At 38.8% G+C, this 21,144-nt stretch overlaps 1 protein-coding gene across 1 annotated transcript in view; it reads right to left on the bottom strand.

Annotated features, from left to right (window-relative positions):
- The window catches only part of WNT8B (Wnt family member 8B), a 58,746-nt gene that overhangs the window by 10,207 nt on the left and 27,395 nt on the right, over positions 1–21,144 (bottom strand). The window contains exon 2 of the mRNA XM_039345634.1: positions 1,060–1,093. Coding sequence (XP_039201568.1) covers positions 1,060–1,074 — 15 coding nt within the window. The 5' untranslated portion in view covers positions 1,075–1,093. The remainder of the gene's footprint in view (positions 1–1,059; positions 1,094–21,144) is intronic.

The following is a 21,144-nucleotide window of genomic DNA, read 5'->3' as shown; positions in this document are numbered from 1 at the left end:
GCATATTAGAACTGATATGAAAGAAGTAGGCTGCCAAATAAAAACCGTCTGATAGTCCAAAGTAATTCAGCCAGTAAACATCACATAGTGGAAACACTGGGCTCCCACCAGCAACCTACAGTAACTGGTGATTTTGAACAAATCCCGCGTACATTAATCAAAATAATTTACACTGAATTATCTGGAGCACTAATTATTGTGGCAAGGCGTATATTTTGTAGGAAAAGTTTTACTATAAAGAAGTTGAGGTTCTCCTGCTTGATCAGGGAGTTGGACTAGAAGACCTCCAAGACTCTGCTATTCTATTATTAAGGTGACCAACTTTTTTACAATGAAAAGGACACAAATAAATTGAAGAAAAAATATCATAAATAAAAGAAACATTTTATTCATTGCAACAATAATACAGACAACTTGCATGTGCAAAGTTTGCCAGCCGGATGTTTTGGCGCACTCAGCAGCAATTCCTATTGGCTTTCGAAAGCCAATAGTGGGAGTAGCACAGCTCATGCAAAAGTTGAAAACAAAAACCATCAAAAAAGGTGCTGGAACGCCATTCTGAGCATTCTATGAGGGAAAAAAAAGCCCTGCAGATTAGTCTTCAAATATTGAAAAGGAGGACATGAAGGAAGACACTTTTTGAGGGAGGACAGAACTTACAAAAGGAGGACTGTCCTCCCTAAAGGAGGATGGCTAGTCACCTTACTATTATTATTCTGTTAAATTAACACTCTTAGTAGCCAGATTCTGGGATGTGTATAACATGTGTCAGTTGAGAGTGTCAGTATTACTGTTTACAAGCCAATTTTCCTGCTGCCACTGAAGAATTAATGGCACAGACCGGTCCACAATTTAATTAAATAATCACACGGGGTTCTCTTCTTTGGAGCAAGAATTCAAAAAAGCAAAAAAAAAAAAGTTTTCTTGTGTTTGCAAGTCAAATTTAGCCTGCAGCCACGCTCCTGACCTTTATCAAATCTGGGAAGGAGGAAAGAAACGAGGTCCAGATGATTTGTGCTTCTTGAAATTAGGAATGGAGATCAAAGGGAATGGACTTACCTTGGGACCAGTCATCAGGAAATTATTCACTGACCTGGAAAGGAGAAAAGGCTTCATCAATGGAGAGCAGCAAAGGGAATGTCTGGAATTCCACTGCACTGTCCCAGTTCACCCCCCTGGCGGAGATCTCCCTCCCTCACCTCATCACACATGACAATTGCATCCCATTAGCTAAGGCTTGTATGGACTAATCTCCCTGTCCTGGTCTACAGCCTGATCAAATTTTGAGAAATGAAAGTCTTGAGTTTTTAAAAATTTTCATTTTTTTTTTTTTTTGAAAGCAGGCCTGGATTTACAATAATTGAATGACTCTCTCTCAGCCGAATCTACCTCACAGGCTCGTTGTTTATGAGGTAAATTGGAGGAGTGCTAGGTATGGTAACGCACAACACAGAAAAGTCACAGCTGTGTAACTATTATTTGATTCAGTCTTTTTTAACAACAACAACAACAACAAAAAGTGACCAGAAAATTAAGAAAAACAGGATGAGAAAACCGATAGGCAAGTTGCAATTCATAGATACATAGCTAAGGGACAGTTCTTTACTTCAAATGTTTAAATCTCCAGGACCAAATAAATCACATGCATACAGAAAGAACAAGCTTGCACAATGGCAAGAAAGAATTTTTGTGCCTTCTAATAAAATTGTGTATTTCATTGAGTCCCTAAGTGAACAGTGCCCTTCCTGCAAAATTTGCAACCAGTCATTTGTCAGTCTATAAATTCTAACAAAAGTGACTAAAACAACATTACTATCACAAACGCCTACTGTTATTAAGTACTGGGACAATGTAGTAGAAATAAGATGTAACATAAAATATAGTCTGTTGTAAATATTAATAAATATCTGGAAAAGAAAACCACTCCATAGAATCAATCGATGTCACATAAAAAATAGCAACAACAACTTAACATTGCTAGCTCAGAAATCCTAGCTGATATAGAAAAGTATGGACCTACTTCAGGCTGTAGCAGACTAGCCTGGCCAGTGCTGTCCTTTGTATCTGGAAAGAATACTCCATGTGGCATAAGATGACCAGGACTGGTGACTCTTCCCCCTTGAACTCAAAAGTGGTTTGTGAAAGTCTTAATTAAAAAAAAGCTGGATGGGTAGAGGTCAATAATTACGAGCCCATCAGTTGACAGCCACGGTCCCTAGAATGTAGCAGCTTTGAATTTAAGAGAAGTAAATGAATTTTACAGAAAACTTCCTGATAATAAGAGTCATGCAACAGTGGGACTAGATCAGGGGTCTTCAAACTTGATCCTTTTATGACTTGTGGACTTCAACTGCCAGAATTCCTCAGGCAGGCACGCTGGCTGAGAAATTCTGGGAGTTGAAGTCCACAAGTCATAAAAGGGCCAAGTTTGAAGACCCCTGCCTTAGGAGATAGCATGAACCCAGTCAGGGCTTTTTTTGTCATAGAAAGCCCAGAACGGAGTTCCGGTACCTTTTTGGGATGGAACCTTGTAGGGTAGGCCAGGCGGGTTGTATGACATGTGTGAGTTCCGGCATTCTTTTTTTTCTTTCTTTTTTTTACAAAAAAAGCACTGAACCCAGTGGAGCTGAAAAGAACTTTCTCTGGTTTACTTGGGGCATGAGGAAGCAGAGTCCTGCTCTTCCATGTGTTTGAAGGGGATTCCTGTATTCTTCTGTTGCAGAGGAGATTGTCAAGAACAGGTGGCAATTACCAAAAATAGGTATGGATTGTAAAGGGCAAGTTTTGCCAAGCGAATTTTATCTCATTTGAAAAAAAAAACTATGGGAATTATATATGTATAAGGTGACCAACCGTCCTCCTTTAGGGAGGACAGTCCTCCTTTTGTAAGTTCTGTCCTTCCTCAAAAAGTGTCCTCCTTCATGTCCTCCTTTTCGATATTTGAAGACTAATCTGCAGGGCTTTTTTTTCCCTCATAGAACACTCAGAACAGCGTTCTGGCACCTTTTTGATGTTTTTTTTTCCAACTTTTGCATGAGCTGTGCTACTCCCACTATCTGCTTTCAAAAGCCAATAGGAATTGCTGCTGAGCACGCCAAAACACCCGGCTGGCAAACTTTGCACATGCAAGTTGTCTGTATTATTGTTGCAATGAATAAAATGTTTCTTTTATTTACGATATTTTTCTTCAATTTATTTGTGTCCTCCTTTTCATTGTAAAAAAGTTGGTCACCTTATATGTGTATTATATACCCTAATTGAAATATCCCACTAATTAAGTGGACACAAACTAGATCAAAAATTGTATCCCAAGCGTGCCATCAGCTCACTGAAGAAATATGACAATGACCATTCCTACGTCGTTTACTCTTCAATTTTTTCATTAGTGTTTTAAATGAAAAAGCTGGAGGCAATGCTTACGGAAGTGCAATTGTACATAATTGGTGGTCCCGATAACACCCCAGGAGACAGGTTTAAAATGAAATGCAATCTTGATAGGTTGGGAAAAGAGGATTAAAGTAACAGAACGAAACTTAAGGTGGGGGGGAGAGAAAGATAAAGAATGAGGTGGTTGAAAACCACACTTGCTATTAATATTTTTTAAAAATAAATGAAAAACTTTATTTTGGAATTGTAGTTGATTGAAAACTGAATATGAGCCAGCAAAAAATATACAGCTACCAAAGAAGAAAATGCCAATTTAGACTTCATCAACAAAAAAGTAATTCCAAATTCGGCGAAGTAATCATTCTACTCTTGTGCTTTTCTTGCTTTTGGACATCATACTTTAAGAGGGGTTCAGAGAAAATAGAAAAAGTTTGGAGAAGGATAATAAAAATGATCTGGTGGGGGGCTAAAAACTAAGCCCTATGGAGGAACACCTGGCCATATTTAGTTTTGAGAAAGGATTGGTGAATCTTCTTTAAATTACGGGAACATGTCCCATAGAAGGAGATCAAGACCCGCTGTCTTCTTTCAAGCTGGATTTAAAGTATAAAAAGCAGATTCTGATTTAAGTTTCCTTACTGTAAGAGCAATTCAACAGAGGAATCAATTATCCACAGAAGCAGTGGCCACCCCTTCCCTGGATGTGCTCAAGTAGGGGCTAGACAGCCTTCTGTTTGAGGCACTTTAATTTAAATTCCTGCAAAGAATGGGAGAAGGGGGTGTTGGACTCCATGGCTTTCATGACTCCTTGCTATGCTAGGGTTTTATGATTAAATAATTAATCATTTACCCACATGCTAACATCTAATTTATTCCAGAATTTTTTTTGCGGGGAGAGCTTTTTGTTGGCAATACCAGATAACAATTCAAGGAAGACACTCATTCTGGCTAAACACTTTTTAAGGAGCAACATTTAACCTCTTAAGCAATACTGCCTTGGTGTACATTGTACGTAAAATTTATTGTGGTAACACAGACAAAAATCACAAGTATCATGGCTGGAAATTGTATGGTTGAAGAACATATGCCAAGACTATTATATAAATTCCTATGATTATTATCCTATTTTTAAATGATTCTCAGGATTTACTGATTTTATTCGACTATACCAGGTATTTCTGTTTTAAAAATAGGAAAAGTTTCATTCTTTCTCTCTCTCTCTGCCAAAAGGCTACACATTTCATTGATTTGGTCAAACATTTTTTTTTAAAAAAAATAGCACATTTGCCCACTGATTAATTTGATGAGGTATAGTTTCATAGATGCATTATCTATAAGATTATGTTAGGAAAGCACTTGGAGAATTCATTTAAGGTCTACCTTTTTCATAAAGGTTTTGTTTAATGATACATTTATTAAAGAGATACCATTTGCATTTTGTTGATACTTTTCCTAGTTTGATTTTGTTGAATATATCTTTATATATATTGTGATATAACAATTGTAGCTATATTATACCAGTTGTATTATATCCTTCAATCACAAAGAAGAAAAACTATAAAATAATATTATAATGCTAAAAAGCCTTCAACTTTTGGCAGGCCATATTTTTGGAGAAAACCTATGATATGTTTCTTCTGATTTCTTGCTGTTTACATTCCTTCAGAACAGAGAGAAGTGGCATTGTTCTCCTATCAGCTAAGCTACAGAAATCTAACTCTCTGCCTGTCTGAATAAATTTCAGTTTAGTAAAGTGTTGAAGGGTATGTTTCAGTCATGAATTAACCTGAGCACTGACACAAGTTGAATCAAATTCTTTCATATCATTCATAATCTCAAGAATTTATTTGAGAAGCATTCATAGAGGTTAATGACGATGGGAGAGGGAAGATTGCAACCATCAACCAAACAAAATCAAATTAGTTAACAAACAACCAATAAAATCTGCATTAACCAAATCAAATCTTTTTTTAACAAAAGGTCAATGTTATTATTCTAAAGAGGTAATTGAGATCACAAGCATGAGTAGATAGACACTGGGGTTACTCATGATCTTACTTTATAGTTGTATAACATTTTCCATTTGGCTGATATCCACATAATAAGGAAGGCATTAAATTAATTAATTTTTAAATTAAATTAAATTACATGGTAGCTCCTTTCTGGTGTGGCAATGTAGCTACAGTCCATGCAGTAAATCTCCAAATAGAGTCATTCCATTCTATTTGTTAAGGTAACAAAGATTGGAGAATTAACCTGTAATCTAGATGGGATTTATCAGGATGGATCCCAGTACAAATGAATGGGTGAGTCAGACTGTATTGCTCTAATTAGTTGGGTTGCCCAACCTTCCCACACATAAACAGACAGAGAGACAGACATACCCCCCCCCCCCGACTACCACCACAAAATGTTAGGTTGTTTAAGTACTGCTATGAAACATTATTCTGCCATAAAAAGCCTGCATCATATGTGATCAGAAAGAAGGAGCTATCAGCTATAGACAAGGCATACAGGACCGCCAATGAAAACATTTCTAAAACCCATCCTGTTAGTAGGATGGAGACTCAGACATCCAAGTATCACAAAATGGATATGTTCGTCATTTTGGAGTGGCAGACTAAGTACATATTTCTTCACAGATTGCAACCCATTCCTGAAAAATCTGGCCACTATTCATTACCATTGTCTAACCAGGTTCAGTGCAAATCTCATCTTTCAATAAGCTTGGGTATTTTGGAAGATGTGCAGGGGTGGTAACTGCCTGGCTAATGGGATAAGGAAACACATCAAATGTCAGCTGGAGATGTCATCTCCTTGCAATTTAAACTCCCTCATGAAGTGGCATTAAGCACAAGCTCTTGATTTCAAGACTGGACCAGGAGACACTCCTGAAAGAACAACAGACTTGGATGTCAGGAACAAAAAACAGGCACAAACTGCTGTGCTGCAACTGCCAAAAATGCCAATGCAGTCCTTAGCTGCATCAACAGAGGGATACTATCAAGATCGTGTGAAGTGATGGTACTGCTTTATACTGCACTGCTAAGACCACCCATGGAATAGTGCTTCCAGTTTTGGTCACCTCAATACAAAAAAAGATGCTGAGGTTCTAGGAAGACTGCAGAGAAGAGCAACAAAAGTCTGAAGACTAAATCGTATGATGAATGGTGGCAGGAACTAAATATATCTAGTCTAATGAAGAGAAAGGCTAGGGATGATATCAGTGGTGGGATTCAAATATGTGAACAACCAGTTCTCTGTGTGGACGCCGCTTCCGGAAATCCATTCTGGGCCTGGGCAACAAAAAATTGGTTACCGGTTCTGCCGAAGTGGTGCAAACTGGCTGAATCCCACCACTGGGTGATATGATAATTTTCTCCCAGTATTTGACGGGCTGTCGCAGAGAAAAGGGGACTGATTTATTCTCCAAAGCACTTAGGGCAGGGCAAGAAATAATGGGTAGAATATTATTAAAGAGAGATCCAACCTATAATTAATGAAAAATTTCCTAACAGTGAGAATTATTCATCAGTGGAATGGCTTGCCTCTAGAAATTGTGGGTGGTCCTTCACTGGAGATTTTCAAGAAGATGTTACCGGTAGACAACCATTTGTCTAGAATTATATAGTGTTTCCTGTTCGAGCGGGGGATTGGACTAGGAAACCTCCAAAGTTCCTTGCAATCCTCTATGTTCTAAGTTCTAAGAATGGGGAAGAGTCCTGCATTTTTTTCCTCACGAGAAAAACATGAGCAGTTCAAGTATACTTTGCTGTTTTGCAGCAAAGACTGCAGCAGCAGAATTTTCCCAAATATTAGCATTCACCTTCTTACTGAGTTTCCAAAGCATAAGGTGCAGGTGTAAACACAAGGTTTTTAAGTATTCCACACCTGAGGGATTTCCTTCAATACTATTGGTCAGGGAGGTCCTGCCCAACAAATAGATGAGATCCAGAATGGCCCTCTTTAGTATTGTTGGCAGTTTAGGGAGTCAAGGAATAAATGGATGCCTTTAGCCTTATAAAGATTTAACATCTGACTTCTCCAAATAAAAAACCTCTTTCCCTCCCTTCCAGAGGATAGCCCTCAACCTTTATTTATTCATTTATTAAAATGTATACATGATCCTAAGCAAAGACACACCATTATTTAAACTCCAAATACACAATCCATCAAAAGAATTCATAATAAATATAATAAAATCACACACAAGCCAGTGTGAGAGACAATGCTCCCAATATATTGCCTTCCCAACATGTAAAGCTTAAAGCAAGAACCGTATCTTAATTAAGTTCAGAAACATTAAAAGAGAGGGTCTGCCTGGCTTTGATGGGACGAGCTGGAGCAGCCATGGAAATGGAGTATATTCATCCTTTGATCAAGTGGGGAAGGGTCTTCGGCTTGCCTTTTCAGCTCACGTGTGGCCAATAAGTAGCTTCTACATCAGTGTTTCTCAACCTTGACAATTTTAAGGCATGTGGAATTCTGGGAGTTAAAGTCCACATGCTTTAAAATTGTCAAGGTTGAGAAACACTGTTCTACATGGTGGAGCTGATCCTACAACGATGAAGGACCTGAGCCACGAAGAACTTTATAGGAATTACCAGCACCTTGAACTGGACCACAAATCAAGTCAATGCAGACCCCCTCCCCCGGCATATGTCTTCTGGAAGGCAGCTGCATTTTGCTCCAGCTTTAACTTCCATGTTTTCTTCAAGGACAACACTGTATAGAGTAAATTACAGTGCTCCTTCTATGGGATAATAAAAACAAAAGTCACTGTTACTAGGGTGGTCCTTAAGCTGATAAAGGTTGTGCATCTGTGTATGGTGGATCCTCTTGTACTTGCATGAATTTCTCCTGACCTGTGGATTGAGCTTAAAATTTATAGTTGCTGCTTATTTCTCTTGTTATAATTTGCAAAATCTTTTGTATGCTTTTATATTTAATACGTGGTGAAATCACTGTTAAATTAAGTGGTCAAAAATGTTTAGTATTTAACCATCACCAACTTGATGGCATATAATCAATCAATCAAAATAGGTGACAGCTTGGCAATATAATCTGTAATGAATTGATCTCTCCCAATGGAAAGACAGTTAAACCTCAAAAGGATGGACAGCAAACAATATCAAGTGATAGGAAGGGAGAATCAAGGACTTCTGTCAATGAACTTATTTTACTTATGATAAGCGCAGTGTTACATATTTATAAGAACTTACACATGTGAATAATTGCCCAATTAAAGGTAATATGTTGCTTATTATTTTTTATTGTGATTCTTTATTTTTCGACATTCTTTCCAGAAAAATGTTTCAATAAAAATATTCAAATAAAATGCTTTTATCCTCCGTTAATACTTTTAGTAACAAAGTTATGAAAAAAAACATTTTAAAAATCAATTGAATTAACTCTCTGCTTACTTGGAATGGATCCAGTTTATCTGGATCGGTCTTCTAAGAACGATAAGTGGAAACTTATGAAAAGCAAACCAGACATTTTGAGATTAAGAAATGCAATGAAATTTCAGAAACCTATCTCTTATGATGCCTGATCTTCCCTCTACAATACAATTATTAATCTAACAAGCTGAAATTTCAATGACTTTTTACAACATCATTCACTAAAGTGTTTGTCCAAATTGGGTAATGTCATACATGGGGAAGAAATTAAATAAACCTACAGCTTGGTGAATGCTACAGCTTGGAAACCTTGCAGTATAGAAGTTATCCAGGTTAGCGAACGGTTCATCTTGAAAGCGAGAAGTCATGTTTCAAAGTAATTCTCTTGAGTTTCCCTGATTTATCAAAATATTGACCTCAGTAAAGGGCTCATGATGAATGGCATCAAAGAACAAAGGCACTTAATTCTGCACAATTGTTCCTATCGGCCTGTCTATAGAGTAAAGCAAAAAAACTCTGATTACTCACCAAGGGTGGCTGAGATGGAAGAGGGACACAAGGAACAAAATGCCTGGATAACAACCAATCCAAAACATAATCTGTCTTCCAAAAACAAAACAAGGAAAAGAAAGTTTGTGAAAGCAAAACATAAAATTTGGAGTATTAAATGATTGGCAGAAGGAGAAACAAACTCAAAGAAATGTAAAATGAGATTCTAGCTTCTGCTCCTTGAGGATGGAGAAGTTAAAAGACCTAAACTATGCTGGAGGACAATCAGTCCTGAAGTGGAAGCAAAAGGGATTGGAGAAATGGAGCCACTGAAAGTTGTAAGAAGAGATTATCTTCTTAATTAAAGATTTCCCCCCCCCCTTCTAAGTCTTTCAGCCAATCACAACTCAAGTGCCAAGAGAGAGACTGAACTGATCAAAAGAACACCCCAGGTCCCTCAAAGACAAATGGGCCAACAAAGGGATGGGGGGGGGAGTCAAGAGAGAGAAAGAAAGAGAGAGGGGGTGAGGAGAAAGAAAGAAAGAAAGAGAGAGAGAGAGAGAGAGAGAGAGAGAGAGAGAGAGAGAGAGAGAGAGAAAGAAAGAAAGAAAGAAAGAAAGAAAGAAAGAAAGAAAGAAAGAAAGAAAGAAAGAAAGAAAGAAAGAAAGAATCATCAATAGTGGAATAGACAACATCACCACCAGATGGATTTGTAGCTGGCTGACAAACCATACTAAGCGAGTAGTCCTCAATGGCACTACATCCATGTGGAGAGAAGTAAGCTGTGAGATACCACAAGGCTCCATCTTAGGCCCAGCACTCTTCAACATCTTCATCAATGACTCAAATGAGGGAATAGAAGGAGAACTCATCAAATTTGCAGATAACACTAAACTGGCAGGAATAGTCAACACTCCAGAAGACAAGTTCAGGATTCAAAAAGATCTTGACAAGCTGGAACCATGGGCCCTATCCAACAAAATGAGTTTTAATGTGGAGAAAAGCAAAGTTTTACATTTAGGCAGGAAAAGATATAAGTACAGATTAGGTGGGCTCAAAAACAATAACTGTGAGAAGGACCTTGAACTCCTAGTGGATGATCACTTGACTATGAGCCAGCAATGTGCAGCAGCAGCCAAAAAAGCTAATACAATCCTGGGTTGTATAAACAGAGGCATAGAATCAAGATCACACGAAGTATTAGCACCACTTTATAAAACCCTAGTAAGACCACACATGGAATACTGCAGCCAATTTTGGTCACCATATCACAAAAAAGATGTTGAGAGTTTGGAAAAAATTCAGAGAAGAGCAACTAAAATGATCAAAGGCCTGGAACTAAAACATATGAAGAATAGCTGCAGGACTTGGGTTTGGGTAATCTAAAGAAAAGAAGAAATAGGGGAGACATAATAGCAGTATTCCAGTATTTGAGAGGCTGCCACAAAGAAGAGGGGATCAAATTATTCTCCAAAGCACCAGAAGGCAGGACAAGAAACAATGGTTGGAAACTGATCAAAGAGAGAAGCAACCTAGAATTAAGGAGAAACTTCCTAACAGTGAGGAGAATTAACCAGTGGAACGGCTTGCCTTCAGAAATCATGGGCACTCCATCACTGGAGGTTTTTAAGAAGAGGCTAGAAAATCACCTGTCTGAGATGGTATAGGTTCACCTGCTTGAGGGGGGGGGGGCGCTGGACTAGAATACCTCCAAGGTCCCTTCCAGCTCTATTCTATTCTATTCTATTAAGGTGACCAACTTTTTTACAATGAAAAGGAGGACACAAATAAATTGAAGAAAAAAAATATCGTAAATAAAATAAACATTTTATTCATTGCAACAATAATACAGACAACTTGCATGTGCAAAGTTTGCCAGCCGGGTGTTTTGGTGCGCTCAGCAGCAATTCCCATTGGCTTTCGAAAGCCAATAGTGGGAGTAGCACAGCTCATGCAAAAGTTGAAAAAAAAAACCCATCAAAAAAAGGTGCCGGAACGCTGTTCTGAGCGTTCTATGAGGGGAAAAAAAGCCCTGCAGATTAGTCTTCAAATATCGAAAAGGAGGACATGTAGGAGGACACTTTTTGAGGGAGGACAGAGCTTACAAAAGGAGGACTGTCCTCCCTAAAGGAGGACGGTTGGTCACCTTAATTCTATTCTGTTCTGTTCTGTTCTACTATAATCTGAATATGATAAATGTGCTTACTGTGACTACATCTACATTATTTAGGTCACAGAACCTGTTAATTAAAAAAGAATAACCCCCGTCCACAAAATGGTGACCATGGCTTTTTATTACAGGAGAACAAGCTCCACCACTCCTGCTGCGTCTTAGAAAAATTGATATGGATTTCCCTGGTGGGTTCAAATGAAGATTTTGTTTTGTTTTACCATTTGTCTCTCAGGAACACCATTAAGTTCTTGTGGCACTCTAGAGTAGAGTTCTAAAGCGACCATTTGAAAACCCTAACCTAGAAGATAGACTGATGTGGTTATACTTCACAAGGACAAGTATTAATGTGTTTGGCTTGACAAACTTGGTTAGCAGGGCTTTAAAATAAATCTTCACAAAAGAGTAGAGATAGGATTTGGGGAAACAGACTATGCCAAGCAAGAATTTCCATTGCTGATACTTTTCACCACTATGGCACAGAGGTAGGCACAAAAAAATCCCATTATCATATGGGAGAGAACGTAAGCAGCCCCACTGAGAGGAAATAAGGACCTCAGAACCAGACTGTACAAATTAGGAGTGTAGTTGCAATGAGGTCAGTGGTGGGATTCAGCCAGTTCGCACCACTTCGGCAGAACCAGTAGCTAATTTTTTGTTGCCCAGGCCCTGAATGGACTTCCGGAAGCGGCATCCACACAGAGAACCGGTTGTTCACCTATTTGAATCCCACCACTGAATGAGGTCTCTTAAACCACTCCAAAAAGAAAAAAAAGAAAACATTATATTGATTTGTCTATGTATTATTGCTCAGAATGTGAGAAATTTTTTTAAAAAAGTGTTTATGCTCTTACAACAGAAAGGAAACTATAATTTATAACATACTGGGATGGCTCCCAGGATTGAATATAGCAATTGAAGGATGCCATTTGTTCAAAGCAACAGAAAGTGTGTGTGTGTGTGGAGGGGGGGGGTGATGGGTAATTGTGTTGAATGCTGACAGTACTCATTCCTACTCAGAAATCCAAATGAATTAACAGCAATGCAATCGAGAGTGTCTGAGTTAAAATAAATGGAGGGGGGAAATAAAACTGCAGTGTGGTTGGTGTAAATTACACCCTGCCCAGCCATGAAGAAGATAAGGGTGATGCTTTTCAGAAGCAAATTGAAATCTTTTGAAGAGGTGTGAAATCACAGTGTTTGGAGACTTTAATTACCCTAACTCAGGGGTCTTCAAACTCGGCCCTTTTATGACTTGTGGACTTCAACTCCCAGAATTCCTCAGCCAGGCGTGCCTGGATGAGGAATTCTGGGAGTTGAAGTCCACAAGTCATAAAAGGGTCAAGTTTGAAGACCCCTGCCCTAACTTCTCTTCTGGGATAAGTGTTGCCAAGCATGGTCCTTCCAGGAAATTCCTGCTTGTCTTGTTGACAACTTTCTCATTTCAGATGATACAAGATGATACAAGTGGGTCGACTTTCTTGACTGAATGCTAATAAATAGAGAAGACCCAAGTTCAAAATGAAAATAGCAGGAACATTGGAGAAAAATGATGATGTGATGTTGGAATTCTTAATTGTAAGAGAATCTAAAATTGAGAATATCAGACTAATCTATTGAGCTTCAAATATTCTAGTAAGCTCAGAGTAATGATAAATACAAAACCACAACAAGCAATGCTAATCGACAAGGGACTCACTGAGTAGGGTAGGAGTTTCTAAAACAGGAGGTATTAATGATGCAAATGTTAACAATTCCAGGGAGCAGGAAAAATAGAGGACAGCAGAAGATGGAACTTCAGAAAAATCTTAGTGAAGATCTAAAGAGGAAATATACAATTTTATTTATTGATTGGATTTTTATCCTGCGTTTATTACTTTATAAGTAACTCAAGGTAGTGAACATACCTAATACTCTTTCCTTCCTCCTCCTAATTTTCCCAAAACAACAACCTGTGTAATGGATTGAGTTGAGAAAGAATGACTGGTCCAGAATTACCCAGACTGCTTTCATAGTTAAGATGGGACTAGAACTCAACATCTCCTGGTTACCAGCCTGGTGCCTTAACCCCTACATTAGTGGTGGCAAATCTATGGCACGTGTGCCATAGGCGGCACTCAGAGCCCTCTCTGTGGGCACGCGCGCCGTTGTCCCAGTCCTAGGCCTTCAGCTGGGTTTTATAAAACCTTTTCACTTTAGGCCTCCACCGCCGTGTGCAAAAAAAAAAAAAAAGGTTCAATCAGTAATTTCAACTTCTCGTGGGGAAAAATAGATCTTGCAAAGTTGGAATTGATTGATTGAACTTTTTAGTCCCACCCAGTCTGCCATTACCACCACAGCCACGCCCACCCAATGGGCCATACCCACCCAATGGGCCACACCCACCCAGCACTCGACGATGCATAAGTGGGTTTTGGGTTGCAGTTAGGGCACTCGGTCTCTAAAAGGTTTGCCATCACCGCCCTACACCAACCGGCTCTCAATGAGGAAATACAGAACCATAGAACTGATATTAGGAAAGCAAATGATCAAAATAAGAAGAGGTTAATAAAGGTTGTTTAAAAATGATTTTAAAAACCAAGTGATGTTCAAAATAAGGAATAAGGAAAGAAGCAGAAAAGCAGTAAGAAGGCCAAATGCAACTAGGAATCAAGAAAAGGTACTCAATTCCTACTTGTGTTCCACAAGGATATTGTGAAAGACAAATTGAAGGGGCAGGATGGAAACTTAAGACTTGATAGAAACACAACCAGCAAATACTTTTTTAATTTGAATAGGGTGAAATCTTCAGGTCCATTTAAATTGCATATTAGAATACTGACCAAAACTATATATATTATCTTGAAGAAATCCTGAAGAACAGGTAGAGACAAAGGAATGGAGGGCAAATGTTGCTCCTGTCTTAAAAAATATAAAAACTGTGGGGAACTATAGACCAGTCAGTTGAGTCCTATAAAAATATTAATTTTTTAATTAACATTAATTTAATCAAGCTCCAAACAGTGACCTTAGATTAAGGAAGCAAAAACTACACCATAAGGGATAATGATAATTTGAGGTTTGTAGGACATCTTGAAAGCTAAAGCAGGGATTTTCCACAATAACTCATTTATAAGTTAATTAACACAGAGACTCTTTGAATGATATAGTAATAATAATAATAATAATAATAATAATAATAATAATAATAATAATAATAATAAAGTTGGAAGGGAAATTCTTCTTCTCGGGTTTCTTTCTGCCCTGGCTAAATTGCCATTTATGAAATAAATTGGGAACTGATGGAGACATGATTAAGTCTGCTCTCTATTCCCTTCCCAGCTTTCCCCCACAATCTATCACAAATTCATGAGGAAAGTGTGGAGCAGATAATACAATTTTCACTGTATTGTCTAGCCCTAGCACTGGTGATATTACCTAGTTAGGGTAACAAAACGTCTGCAAGAAAACAAGCAGTCTCAGAGAGCACCAAGGACTCCTCAATACAGTTTTCAGACTGTAATCACTTTAAAAACATAATCATTATCAGACATTAACAAAGCTTTATCGAGAATAAATATTTCTGGATAATTTTATCTCATTTTGATCAACCAACTTCCCTGATAGATTGTGGGAATGCTGAAGTGTAATATACCTTCACTTCAATAAAGTATTTAACAGAATCCCTTATCACATGCTGATTAGCAAGCGGGTTATGTGTGAGCTTCTGGCAAGAACTCACAGTGAACTAAGCATCTCTAGGAAGCAGAGACAGCATTGCAGTGAGATTAACCGCCAGGCCGAATTTTCTGGGTAGTCAATCCACTCCAGATAAAGGAGCAATCAGGAGATAGCCAACATACTCTGGACAGCTGCTTCTCATAAGTAAACTGCAGGAACTGAGGTATCTGCAGCCAACTTGTAAGTTGAGCAGTTGGTAATCAAGGGGTACCCACCAAAATCATAGCTGCAATGTAGCCTTATGGACACAACATTCTGCTGAACCTCCTTTCTTAATCATTTTTGAAAATCATTTATTAATTGCTTTCCAAGTATTAAGAATTTTCTGATTGACACCTTTGATAAGAGGCACTGGTTGAGTTTCCTTTAATCAACGAAAGAAGTTTTAGAGCAGTGTTTCTCAATCTTGACAATTTTAAGGCATGTGGACTTCAACTCCCAGAATTCCACAGCCAGCATTGCTGGCTGTGGAATTCTGGGAGTTGAAGTCCACATGCCTTAAAATTGTCAAGGTTGAGAAACACTGTTTTAGAGATAAGTTTTAAGGACATTTAAAAAAAATTTTTTTTACTAAGCAGCAAAAAGGTGATAGAAGCATTAATTCTGGAAAGTTGTGAATGGATTAGAAGTCCAGATGGATTTGAAATAAAATTTTGAAACTGATTGTGGGAATCCTTCCTGTGAGAAAATTATATTGTTTTGAATTCCTGAAAGAAATAAAAATCCTGATAGGATGGGAAATTGAACACTGGACATTAAAGAGAACCAGAATATTCCTAGACATTTGTAAGTCATGGATCTAGAAGTTAATCTCAAAAGTGTCTGCCATTAGAGATAAATGGCTTTTAAGAGATGTTGTGGAAAAGAAGTAGGTTTTGCCAGAAGGGATTGGGACCAATCTAAAAATGGTTTTGAAAATGATAGGCTGCAAGAATGATATGGAAAAAGATGCTACTACATTGGATATTGAAATAAAATTGGGTATGTCTTAATAATTGAAAGGAATGTGCAACTGGCAAACCAACTGAGTGACTTGAATACATTTCTTATATTGGATCTACAAAAGAGATCTGTTAAAGTTCTGAAAAAAATTGTGAGAAGGCACAAAGAAAAAATAAAAGGAAAACAAGTCCTGGGATGTTTATCTGAAGGGATGAAAGATCAAGAATGTTAAAAATAAAAAGGAGGAATATAAAATGGGTTTGTCTGATCATGGCTAAAGTAAATATGTTGTTACTTCTGACAACCCTTAATCAACTTTTGTTGATCCAGACTGAATGATAAGGCTTTAAAAATCTGTTTATAGATAAGAAATGAAATATGGGAGGAAGAGACTTTTTTTGTATTTTAAGAGGTGATGAATTGTTCAAATTGTTTATACTTCTTGGGACTAAGGGGAAAGTCATTTCTTTATCTTTTTCTTTTCCTTTCCTCTGTTATATTTTTTTCTTTTTCTTCTTTTTAATTTTTCTACCCATATTGTTTTTGCAGTTTTTATCTTTTCCTTTATTATTTTATCTTTTGTATTAGCTTTTATCTGTTTAGCCTTAATGTTGAATAATAAAATTATTACAATAGATATCCAGTTGGTTATGCATGTGTGGATGACCTGATAATAAAGAAGATACAAAGCTGGCTCAAGGAATACTCATCAATGGCTGCTTATCAAATTGGAAAGAAGTATTGAGTGAGGTGCTGCAAAGACCAGTTCTGGGTTCTCTATTCTTCATTATTCTTATGAATGGTTTAAATGAAGACATGGTTGCAATGCAGATCAGATTTGCAGAAGATACAACAATGTTCTATGGCAGTGGTGGCGAACCTATGGCACGCGTGCCAGAGGCGGCACTCGGAGCCCTCTCTGTGGACACACGTGCCATCGCCCCAGTCCCGCCTCCCCCTGTGGCCCCCCTCCTCACCAGCAGCCTCCCTGGAGGAGAATCGCCCCCAGGTGCGGCTCATAGGGAGCAGCAAAGCCAAGGACATAGCCGGGAAGCAGGGACACAACTCCACCCTCGCACCTCATAGCGTGCAGATGATGCTGCGGAGTGTGGCCGGAGGGAGTGGCTGCCATAGTGCTGCATTGCTGCCTGGGTGATCTGCTGTGGGCCATGGAGGCGGTGCTTGTCCCTGAAGGTGGGCGGGGCAGGGTGGGGGTGGAGCAGGCAGGGTGGGAGGCGGAGCGGGGGCGGGGTTTTGGAGCACTCGGTCTCTAAAAGGTTCACCATCACTGTTCTATGGGACAGCTAATACCCGAAAACATAAAAATAAAATTGGAAGCTAATTTGTTAAGGTACAGAATGCAATTAATAGAGACCAATTCAAAGTTCTTAAGAGAGTTATGGTAATAAGCAGAATATCTCAGGACCAAAATGTCAGGTAAGTGAACAACTAATACATGCCTCTCTTCCTGGCTGAACAGCACAAGCTGAAAACGCCTGTCCAACACGGGAAAACAGGATGCAAATGTTTTGGATTTAAACTGCTGTATCAGAGGGGACTTCACTGTCATGTTGGCCAAAGGTCATCAGAAATTAAAGTGATTTATCCCAGTACACAAAAGAGACATTCTCTGACTTTTCTGTGCCAAGTGTCAGGAGAACCTCCTGCAAAGCTTGAGTCAGGGAGTCTAGAGATTTACTAGGAAACAAAGTCAGATGGGACGATGAGAGACACCTCACTGGGTAAAAGTAGATGTATTCCCTCGACCATAATGGAGCCTGCCCATCAAGGTTATAAGTCATGACTGTCATAAAGTGAGTCACCCACATGACTGACCTGATTTTATCACCTTTTTTGTAATGGTCATTAAGTGGACTAAGTGGTCATTAAGCAAACAGATGGTTTGCTATGCACCTGTTTTACAGAAAATTAACAAACTATGATGTAATAATAATAATAATAATAATAATAATAATAAAAGTTGGAAGGGACCTTGGAAGTCATCTAGTCCAACCCCCTGCTCAGGCAGGAACCCCTATACCATTTCAGACAAATGGCTGTCCAGTCTCTTCTTAAAAACTTCCAGTATTGGAGCATTCACCGCTTCTGGAGGCAGGTTGTTCCACTGGTTAATTGTTCTAACTGTCAGGAAGTTTCTCCTTAGTTCTAGGTTGCTTCTCTCCTTGATTAGTTTCCATCCGTTACTTCTCGTCCTGCCTTCAGGCGCCTTGGAGAATAGCTTGACTGCCTCTTCTTTGGGGCAACCCCTGAGATACTGGAACACTGCTATCATGTCCCCCCTCTTCCTTCTCTTCATTAAACTAGACATACCCAATTCCAGCAGCCGTTCCTTGGGGTGAGCCCATATTATGACGTGGCTGGAAAAGCAGCCAACGCAATTTCAGGCTACATCAACAGAATAAAAATGTCCCCAATCGGTGAAGTAATAATAATTCTGTTTTCATCAGATCCAGCCCCAAGTACTTCAAAGCTCATCTTAAAAAGAGAAGCAGGAAGAGCTTCAGAGAAGGCCACAAAGTCAACCAGGGAGCAACAAATGAGGGAGAGAGACTGAAGGACAAAATGGTCAAAAGTCAAACTGGTAGTCAAAGCTGCACGATAAGAGCTCTGCTTTTTTGATGCATTACAAAGGGAGAGGTCTGCCGTCCTATCGTTTTGAACCTCCCCCCCCGCCCACCATTTGCCCACTGCTGGTGATACAAGAAAATTTAATAGGATATCATATAAATGTAAGGTGACCAACTTTTTTACAATGAAAGGGAGGACACAAATAAATTGAAGAAAAAAATATTGTAAATAAAAGAAACATTTTATTCATTGCAACAATAATACAGACAACTTGCACGTGCTTTGGTGCGCTCAGCAGCAATTCCTGTTGGCTTTCGAAAGCCAATAGCGGGAGTAGCACAGCCCATGCAAAAACTGAAAAAAAAAAACATCAAAAAAAGGTGCCAAAACGCCGTTCTGAGCATTCTATGAGGGAAAAAAAAGCCCTGCAGATTAGTCTTCAAATATCGAAAAGGAGGACATGTAGGAGGACACTTTTCGAGGGAGGACAAAACTTACAAAAGGAGGACTGTCCTACCTAAAGGAGGACAGTTGGTCACCTTAATGTTGAAGTCTATTCCGTAGGTTAAGAATTGTAGATTCTGGTTAAATGCTGGGGGGGGAACCCTTCCTAGAGCAGGGGTCTGCAACCTTGACAATTTAAGATTTGTGGACTTCAGCTCCCAGAATTCCTCAGCCAGCTATGCTTTCATTTGGATCCCTGCATGAAGCGGGTGGGGCGGGGGGTCAGACTTGATGGCCTCAGTGGAACCTCCAACTCTATGATTCTAACACACTTGGTAGGAATTAATTGGCACATCAGCAGATTACTTATACATAGCATTGAAAATTGTAACCTCATTTTAAATAGTCACATTTCTTTTCTTTCACCACTTCCTTTTTTAAAAAAAGACCTCTCCTAATGAAGGATTCTTAAAAGACTGGAAATCCTAACGTCGAAACCCTTTGTAACTCTAATGTGTTTAATAAGTGTAATAGCATTCTTAAAATGTTTAAATCTATGTAAATAGATTTCAGCTCTAAAATCTACCTCTCTCTGATAGTTTTCTATCAATGTACCCAAAGAAAAATAATGACATATTCATTTCAGGACCACACAATTAACTAGGAGCGCCCTCTGGTGGCCAAGCATCAACCAAGGAGAATATTCCATTTTTTCCAGTAAAGGGAAACTGTAAGATGCTTGCGACTTCTATTAAAGCTAAATTGAGGTAAATTAAGTTTAAGAACTGTCAGGAAAAAAAATAAAGTTGAAAAATATAAGTGCCAAAGAGATCAAAAATTTTTTAGATCCTTGGTGATATCAAAACCTCACCCAACAAGCAATAAAAACATTCTGGGCCTTCCTTCAGTTTAAAAGCTCAGAATTTTATTTTCCAGTCAGCACTAAGGGCCAGGATGATGAGGATGATGAGGATGAGGATGATGACGAGGATGATGAGGATGTGGAGGATGACGATTTGTCCCCTTTTGCTTTTTAGGTCAGCACCTGAACCATAACACCAGAGTGTCTAACACAGGCTCATAATAGCTACCACAGGATTTTTTTTTTAATTTAGACACATTCTATGGCTATAATATTAACTATAAAATGATCAGATTCCACAGAATCTGACTACCATAAAGTTCTCCCAGGAATCATTGTTGCTCCATTCCTGTGCTTGGAGTCAAAACATGAGTGGAGAAGAAAACTTTACTAGTTCTTATTAAGATGTGCTAGGTTCATTGTCTTCTCCTCCATCCAATCAGAAAGGACTAGAACAGGGGTCTTCAAACTTGGCCCTTTTATGACTTGTGGACTTCAACTCCCAGATTTGAATGCTCCCATTGATGCTGGCTGAGGAATTCTGGGAGTTGAAGTCCACAAGTCATAAAAGGGCCAAGTTTGAAGACCCCTGTTCTAATTTCTCTTCTGGGATAAGTGTTGCCAAGCATGGCCCTTCCAGGAAATTCCTGCTTGTCTTGTTGACAACTTTCTCATTCAGACGGTACAAGATGGTACAACAGGGTCAACTTTCTTGACTTAATGCTAATAAATAGGGAAGACCCAAGTTCCAAATGAAAATAGCAGGAACACTGGAGAAAAATGATGATGTGATGCTGGAATTCTTAATTTTAAGAGAATCTAAAAGATAAGGGTGATGCTTTTCAGAAGCAAATTGAAATCTTTTGAAGAGGTGTGAAATCACAGTGTTTGGAGACTTTAATTACCCTAACTCTGGGAGTTGAAGTCCACAAGTCATAAAAGGGCCAAGCTTGAAGACCCCTGGACTAGAACCTAACTACAATCACTCCTGGCTTTTAGGAACACTAACCTAGAGCGAAAGCTCCTAGTGACCCAATATCCAGCATAGCAAGAGACTAGAAGTGGGAATTGGCAGAAATTACAAATCTCTATCTCTCTAATGGACTGCTTGATGCCCGCCATCATATCTTCCTCAACCC

This window comes from Crotalus tigris, unplaced genomic scaffold, assembly GCF_016545835.1.
Source record: "Crotalus tigris isolate CLP2741 ecotype Arizona unplaced genomic scaffold, ASM1654583v1 scf7180000017968.19369539983:2297261, whole genome shotgun sequence".
In the NCBI taxonomy this organism is placed as follows: Eukaryota; Metazoa; Chordata; class Lepidosauria; order Squamata; family Viperidae; genus Crotalus; species Crotalus tigris.
This window is presented reverse-complemented; position numbering and strand designations above follow the sequence as displayed.